We start from the raw sequence: 9,095 nt of genomic DNA, 5'->3' as shown, positions 1-9,095 counted from the left end.
TCTATAGTATTTCATTGGCCGTATCTTACCGTTATTAAGAGATTTACGCTTAGATTTCTGAAGTTTTTGCATCACGAATCATCGCGCCAAGTTTGATTGTTACGATAAAGTGCTAACTAAGTTTTATTCAAATCAATACACAAATTATTTGGTGTTTGCAGCAGAAATAATAGTGCGTATTGAAAACGCATGGTTCATGATATTCATGGAACATTTCTGGTAAAATTATGGGGAAAGTAACGCATTTACAGTACTTCTCGATGCCACATATTTTAGGAATGCAGTTGAGGGAATTTTGCGAAAGTGGACACCCTGTTTTAAATTATGTTAAACTTAGCTTGTTTTCTAATGCAGTTTTTATAAATTCACGAAAAAAACTAACAAAGATAGTACCTTTTACAACAGCTTTTTGTTTTATGCTAAGTTTACTTTTCACTTTGCAAAAATAACATTAAATTATAATTTGACACTCTGATTAGATTTTCAAAATGTCCTAGTAATGTGGAAACGTTTGCATTCCGGCTACAGTACTACAGCAAAGTGGAATATCAGATCAAGTACTTATCATTCATTTTAAGAATCAACGAAAAGGCTCATAAATTAGATATTTTCAATAAAATTTTCTATTACAAAAGTCACCAATGTAGTTTTCATTTTCACAATCGGCACGCAAAGCATGCACTTCTTTTCTCTGACGAAAAAAATCGCATTTTTCATAGATTGGATTGGATCCCAATTTTCCCATTTGCAAGCACCTTGTCTTGGGGCCAATAATCTACATCGGCTTCTGAAACTGGCGAAAAGGTGATGTAGTAGATAGACCACATTTAGGTGAGGGAAATATAGAAACGTTTCCACATTCACCCCGGTGTTTTACTGCCACATTGCCAGCATCGGCATATTGAACTATGAAGCTAAAACTATGCTGAATTTTCCAGGTAGGTAGTAGATTACTTAATTACACCAGATTATAGTATGTTTTGTGCTTAACAATAAGTTATACAGCACTAAGAAATAGCTTGGTGGACTATGTTGATTAAAATAAGCTTAAAAACTTACCTCAAAAGTTTTACGAGTGAAGAGAGACTTGGAATAAGTATTTCACAGACAATAAACTATGAGTTGTCACCGCTCCTACAGGCTTACTAAAGAAGAAGGCGAAGAAGTTGATGCGGTCACCGATAGCCTACAGTACCTCCCACGCCCTAAAGGCTATGCTTCCACATTGCCAACAAGCTCCCACATCTGTACCAGTGCTTCTAACTTTCAGTGTATGTTCAAATATTTTGATTTCCCAAAAAATCAGACGTGAAGGTCATTTCAATACCAAAGATAGGGCATCTGTGGATTCAGCGTTTGAATTTTAGGAGAGAACGGCTTTCACGTGGGCTGGCAAATAAATGCAGGCCAAGGACTCTTACCCAAATCAGTATTCAATATCCCAAATACATCCAGACAACTTTGCCGGCGTTCATGGAGGTTCATATTACAGCATCTCTTAGATGTCTTCACAACATCTAATGAGTGGATAATGGGTGTGCTTATTATGGTTTTTGGTAATCCCAAGACATGCAGACAAAGCAACATTTGTGCTATTCAGTCCTATACAAAACATATGCTAGATATCGGATGGATATCTTCTGCTACTTTGGACCTTTTCTAGATATTTGCTCAACCCAAGCTCCAAGCGAGAGCAACAACTAATGCTTCTCTTTCCACACGTAAATCCCTCGTGAGGAAGGCCTCCAATCTCGACACTATTTCCTTTCGCGAAGACCCACGCCACATTCCCCCTCCACCAGCTTCATTACCCGGCTAACCGAGCTCCTTCTAAACAAAAGTGACTTTGAATTCCAAAACAAAACCTATCCACAATGCCATGGAGTGCTGATGGGTGCAAGAATGCCCTGACTATCTCTACAGGGGTCATCTTGAAACCACCTTCCTCCATTAGCAATTACCCAAGTCCGTTGCCAGGGTCCGTTTCATCGAGGACTTCTTCCTGCTATATACACATGGGCACAATACCTTTCTCATCGCCGCTCTTAACTCTTCTTTCTCTGTCTCCTTCACATCTTCCATTTCAGCCTCCTCTCTCGCCTGCCTTGGCATAAATATGCTTCCAGAAAACAACAAATTCAACACTTCTATCAAAAAATAAGCCAACGCAATCTTATCTGTTATTACGAGAATAATATTCATTTTACGCGCTGCTAACCGCCTCACTAAACACCGTAAAAAACACAATACGCTCCAGCACAAACGAATCCATCCGACTGATCCTCACCATCACTATCCTTCTTGGCACCCAAAAAATGAAATACATTCTGAGACACCTCCACACAATCATCAGCACTATACTCTGTTCATTTTATCTCTGCGGGTGAGCTGTTGTGGCGAAAGCAAGTGGAGATGAGGAGAGGCAAAGTTTTTCGATATGTTACTTTACCTTTGCCAATCAGCAAACAGTAGGCGTGGCCTCAGTGAGTCGCTCTCACACATCCGCCGAGTGAACATCGTGAATCTGCTCGTGAAGCAGTGTTGCCAAATCTCACGTGTTTTCCTTGTATGCTGTTAAGTATGCCTTCCACCAACGGTGCTTCATTCAGCGCGGTAGGGTGACTTCACGGTTCGGCGTTGCGTTGACGGCACGGCTTGCGAGCCAATCAGAGCCCGTCTTTGAGAATTGATGACGTCACGTCTCCAGCTCGCTGCGTCGTCGCAGAAAAACTGAACCTGTCGGATTTTCTCTGCGTGAAGGCGGCTGGACGCCGACAATTTCGAATTGGTGTTTGTTTATGGGAAGATTAGGTATACAAACATGCAAGATTAGCTCTTATGGGAGTGAAAAATTCTGTTTATTTCATTACTTACTATTATTTTGAAATTTTAAGCATAGATATTTTGTATCTTTCCTAAACATAGGATAAATGTTAACCCTAAATTAGATTACAATCACCGAGGAGCGTAAATTAACATAGCACATACCCGTCAATGGTATCACAAGCTAAATATAGCGTAAGAGCTCCTTGTTGGTGACTACGGCCGTTTAAATTCCAATTGATATCTAATAATTGTGCCCTCATAATCTACTCAGTTAGAGCTATTTGGATCACATGACTAGGACAATCTTTCTGAGCAACAGTTATCATTAATAAATATTCCTGATAACACTTGTCGTTATTCATATGCACTGAGTGAATGTAATTAGCTATTTTTCAAATATTCCGAGTTAGGAAATAAAATTTAAAGATTATAATAATGCATAGGCAAGGGCCATCATTAAATGCATGATTACCGACATTGTGGTCGCCATATTAACTTCAAATGCTATTTATAGTTAAGAAGAATATTTTAAGAAATGAAATTGCGTAAAATGTAATTTGCTTAAAAAGTAACCATTGAAAAACGGTTTGCACTAAAAAAATGCACCAATGTATTTACAAAAATTGTGCAAAGTTTCAAAATCTACTCTCAAAAAAATAGTTTTTGCGGTTTTGTCCAGCTTTTTTTCGATTTCAGCCCACTGTGCGCCGGGGCAAAAATACCTGTGGCTACCTATGACAAAGTAGGGCGGCTATGTAAATTTGGCAACGTTGAGTTCGCTCCTCCTCTCTCTCTTGGTATTACCCCTCTCCTATTACCGAAGACATCCGAGAGTGCCCGGGCTCTCACGAAAGCTCACCCTCAGACATAAAGTGAACAGACTATAACTATACTAAATCCATCTCTTCCCTTCCTGCCCTACTATCACATACAGAGCAACCCAAAGAAAAAGAAAGGCACCCAACCTGAGGAACATATTCAGATGCTTTTCTTCCTCCTCACCTTGCCTCTTGAGCGGTCAAGCAGGGGTCGGGTAGTCTCTGAAATATTTCCGCCACCGCCAGGATTTAAACCCAAGCCCACAGGGTGGTAAGTCGGCCCTCTGGCTAACACAGCAACCTGGTTCCCATGGGATATTCGGATATAAAATGCATTCACTACACTAAAAAACATATATTTCATCTTAAGATTTCAGTTAACCGTGAATCCAATATCGTAAATTCCTGATGAAGTATGAAAGGACCACGCGCAAGCTAAATAGGAGTGTTTGGGATAATTTAAGGGCTCTATTTTACTTAATTCTCAAACCACCGAATACAGCTCATATTGGCCACTTTATACCGGGGTATTCAACAAATTTAACAAATAAACGTGCACGAACAACCATGCCTTGGACAGGGGAACCTGCCCAGGCGGGACTCGAACCCGTGACCTCTTGTTTGGCAGACGAGGACGTTACCCCGCCGCCACGACAAGTCGATGAACTTGTGATTAGCCAATATAAACAGATGTATTCATCACTTACAGCCGATTTCCATGGCAAAGGTTGTCGTGGGAAAAAGCTATCAGCAAATAGAGTTAATAAGCCGCGTAGGGGGAAAGTGAAATAAAAATCATGCTTTCATTATTGTAAATATTTTATCATAAATCAAAATATTAAAAGTACAGTGATCTCTTGGTTAAATGAATGAGGTTTTGAAATGAAATGGCAGAGATGATGGAAACTAAAGATGACAAGATTATACCACAATTATAATCTAGGTATTGATTTTTACAGTACACAGCTCTCCGAACAATGACGAAAAAAGTAATCTGACTTCCAAATGTTTTTTTTTTACCTGGAAATGATCACATACAAAGTTCTACTTCTGTAATTTCTTTCCTTTCCATTTATTTAAGGCAATAAAAAACAGATTCGCTAAAACAATACAACTTGCTAAGTCAAGCAGCAATTTCTACAACACGATGTCATCTCGCAAAGAAATATTTGCGCTCTCTAAAACAATTCAATATTACAGTTACATAACATTTTAAGCAAAGATCTACAGCATTATTATAACACCAATTTTTCGTGTTTTAAGTACAACAAAGGAAAATTAATAAAAAATAGGTCACCACGTCAGGCTACATAATTTTTTCCGCGAAAAAAAAACCGACAAACAATCAGGGACAATTAAGTTAGGCGGTATGATCTGCAGACAAGGACAAACACTAAGGACCACAGCGGCAGCAACATCATCAACAACGTTTTTTCCTGAATGTCCAAAGCAATTCTACGTTACACACTGCCACTGAGCTTTCGGATTGCAAATCACATCACTAAGTGTCTTAACTCTGCCTGTTGCATCAATGGAGAAATATTAGGTATCTTATGCTTGCAATCAACACTAAGATTGCGTGAATCTATCAAAACTCTACGTCATTATATGTAATCTTCTATTCCTCACATTTGTCTAGGCTATAAAAATTAATGTTAGGCCTATAATCACTTTGAAGGTCATCAGAAGTACTGAAATGAAACATCGAAGAACAACACACCTTAAAATGTTGTCTAGACATTCATGTTACAAGAATAGTTGTAGCAACCACGACTCTCATTTGAAATCGAAAATCTAAGTATGAGTAAGAAAGTCTTTTCAACAGCAAGTATTCCGGAAAATTGACATATCCAACCATAATCAAGGCTAATACAAACATATCGATGTATGACTAAGGACAGAGAAATGTGATACCACGTTCTATAATGATGACATCATCTAAGATTCAACATCAATTTTCTTACCCTAATGATCAGTTGACTCTTGCTGCCAAACCTATGGGAAAGGTGGACGCATGATGTAGCTACTTTTTTGCGTCTGTCAATAAAAATAGAGGTAATTACTTCCCATCTACCAGGAGTCGTCATGCATTTAACGCACATACATTTTTGAACAATGCCACAGGAAGATGGAAAAAGTAATTGGAAACCAGCCCGCTTGAGTTCACCGTCTCGTGATGGCAAATATGACACCAACAGCAATGCACGTAACTCACAATCCTACCATATCTCTTGATCCAAGGTCTGGAGGTTGGGCCCATTTTCTTAGCTCACACCAGTAGAGCTCCGATCAAGCGCTATATGATGACAGTAACGTAAAGAAAAAGTAGGAGGCGACATCTTTTGTGCTATCACGGCTAATCTCTCAATTTCACACACCGCCATTTCAGAGCCAAGGGATTGGACCTTTTTTTTTAAAATAATCTTTCAATCCCTAAAAGTTCGGCCTTTACACGAGAGAGGCACGCACTTGTTTTTTTCCTTTCAATATTATCAAATGAAATTCTTCTCTCCATTACCCTGTTATTTTTCCAGCACATGAATGGCTATAAAAGTTTATTCATTTGACGGAGATCCTTGACTTCTTGTAAGGCCCGTTAGCATTGTACACTCTCTGACACACGCTTAACCTTGGCGGGAGTATACGGCCATTTCTTTTTTGTATCGGGAGAATAAGACTTGAAGCAATTTATGTCTCCAGATTTACAGAACGTAGTTTCTCGAAATCTTTCTTTCTTTCACTGTCCATTCACCTTTGCGTACAAAAATATAAGAGGGACGTTGTGGGAAGACCTACCAAGTTATGTAGCTTCTTGCCTCATTTACGCGCTTACATCTTAATGAACAACATTTAGTCCAATGCCTTCATTTCCCTCGCCTGTAATAATCAGGAATTAGGGATGTGCAGAACTCTTCATAAACGATGGGGCAGAATCATATCCTCTTTTCAGTCAGAAAAACCATTGTATTTATGGAAAAAACAATGAATTAATGAATGTTAATGGTAAGAGGTAATACACTGCAAAAATATCCTTTGGAATAATAACTATAATTGAAAAAAAAAACAAATAATTTGTCTGTTGCCATGGAAAAATCTTCGATGGGAGATATATGCTAAACTGACTTTAAATCAATACCTTACTGGCAAGAAGAGATGCGAATTATTCCAATTCCTTTCTATCAAATGCATTTTTATAGTTTTTACTATTGCTAGCCCTCATCACACCAATGATAACTGCATTAGCACTTATGAAGACTGAAAATGCTGTACTAAACTTATTTAAAAGGATTATCGAGAATGCTTTGTTTAGACACGTTTGGGAAGTTGAAGGAATTGTGATGGAGGTAAAAATAGATTGCTTGCTAATCCGTGCTATGTCAGTGAGCACTCGGTTATAAATTGCCACCATAAACGTATTACGTAGCCTACTATTTTAATATGCCATAGCCATTCCGCATGGCATTTCTGGGCTCAACTCAAGATATCATTGCTCTGCGAGAGGAAGTTACTCCAGTCCTCAGAGTAAATATACGCAGAACACCGTGGGTGCGTGGTAGACAAAGACAGCATTAAAATGTCAATATTATGACGGAAACTGACAAATAAATTATACAGGTGCTTGCAAATATATTTGATTTGAATACTGATTATATTCATTCGTGTGCGTTAAATGTAATGGTACTAATGTTTGAAATGAACGCAGAATATGCATAAGAAAGCTCAGCTCTGCAAGTCAAACAATGCTGTCGTCGAAATAAACAAATTAGAGATGCTTCCAAGCACCGAAAGTGTTAGAGGGGAGGGTGATCCGGGAGTTCACTATTTCACGCATGCGCTGAAGTCGAAAAGACCGCTCTTTCGTTTACTTTGAGGTGCCTCCCCCTTCGTCCCTCTAGGTCCAATTATGAGTTCCCCTATCATTCGATTTGGTCCCTACTTTCGTATCCAACCTTTCTTCGACTTCGACTCAAGGCGGCAAGAGGACATCTTGTGGCTCAGCGCATCGGGACGTCCGCCAAACCGTCCGTCGGGCTGAGCGCGCCTTTTTCCGTCGCTGCCAAGGCGGAGGGCCGCCCGCGTTCTCAACCCTATCACGCTATGGGCGCCTTCATTTGTTCCTAGAGCGCCGCGTCCCCGATGGTTGGCACGGGGACCGGTGATGGCTCCGGAGTGGCGCCGGAGACGGACGGTGAGGGTCCCGGGTCGGGGACCTCGTCCCCGCTCCCCGAAGGTCGGGACTCCTTGCCGATGAGGTAATAGGTCATGAGCTGACCTTTTCCCTTCACGTAGACAAGACCACGCTGCTCGAAGGTGTAGCCGAAGGGTCGGAGGATCTCTGAAGTTTCTTCGGTCACCTTTAGGGAGAGGAGGGGGAGGGAGTTTATATTAATTTCCAGCAGGGCTGTGCAGCGTTTGAAATACAAGTATTTTAAAATATGTATTTGAAATACATTTTTAATTTTTATTTGGTATTTAAAGTAAACGAACTGAATGTATCTTGTATTTCAAACAGAGATATTTTTTATATTTTCCCGTTCTTAAATAATAAATACATTTACAGAATACTTTTAACAAAAGCTCTCATAACACTTTTGTAACATTAAGATTAAGAGAGTACTTCGTTTTCGTTAGAGTCGTTTTCTTCGTGTTTGCAACAATACATAACCTGCAAAGGCAGGTTTAATTTTAAAAAAGTATCCTAGTTTCCATACAAATGCGTTATGTATTTTAAAAGGCATTTAAAACAGTACTATTTTGCAGTTGGTTTTTAAAATTCGTAAGTAAAAGGTATTTTTTTATTTCAAACACTCCTCGGCCTGTATTTTTGCCAGATATGAATATGTGTGAGTCGTAAATTAAGGTAATAACAAATAAGCATTCTTTAGAAATTAACACGAAACAATAATATTTGATGAGTGAGATTCCTTAAGTTTTCTATTTTTATGCGAAGAATGAATAGCTTCTTAAGTACGGTCGAATGCCATTCTTTGTTCAAGACATTTGGCACTCATACTCGCTATTTTTTTTAAGATTACAAATTTGAAAATATCAAAATAAATTAAGTAGCCTACGCAGCTTTATCGAAGAAGATAATTAGCGGAGAGCAGCAAGAAAGTTCACAAAATACCTGACTACCGATCAATGCCAAGCAAAATAAAAATACTGAAGGGATAGAACAAAATACTGACGACATGCGCCACTTGGGTCACGGTTATTCCAAAGAGTTCATATAATAAGATTTCAGTCCGGGCCTTGCTCTCTCTTGAAATGGCTATCGTCGCAGCAGTTACATCGATCGACCTTTGACAGAGATTTTCAACATAGTTTTTGGTGCCGACTCACTGCTGTACTTAGTTTTTCGCAATGGGTAAGGTTCGTTTTTGAGAATATTAGTTATTAATTGTAATTATTAAAACACTAACTATATTCAGTATCAAATATTTATATCAT

The 9,095-nt window shown here is 39.0% G+C and overlaps 1 protein-coding gene across 1 annotated transcript in view; it reads right to left on the bottom strand.

Moving 5' to 3' along the window:
• Positions 1-4,445: 4,445 nt before the first annotated feature.
• The window catches only part of LOC124168408 (adenylate cyclase type 3), a 449,992-nt gene continuing 445,342 nt past the window's right edge, over positions 4,446-9,095 (bottom strand). Inside the window, exon 20 of the mRNA XM_046546623.1 lies at positions 4,446-7,999. Coding sequence (XP_046402579.1) covers positions 7,763-7,999 — 237 coding nt within the window. The 3' untranslated portion in view covers positions 4,446-7,762. The remainder of the gene's footprint in view (positions 8,000-9,095) is intronic.

This window comes from Ischnura elegans, chromosome 11 (genome assembly GCF_921293095.1).
Source record: "Ischnura elegans chromosome 11, ioIscEleg1.1, whole genome shotgun sequence".
In the NCBI taxonomy this organism is placed as follows: domain Eukaryota; kingdom Metazoa; phylum Arthropoda; class Insecta; order Odonata; family Coenagrionidae; genus Ischnura; species Ischnura elegans.
Note: the sequence above shows the minus strand (reverse complement) of the source record. Positions and strands in the feature narration are given on the sequence as shown.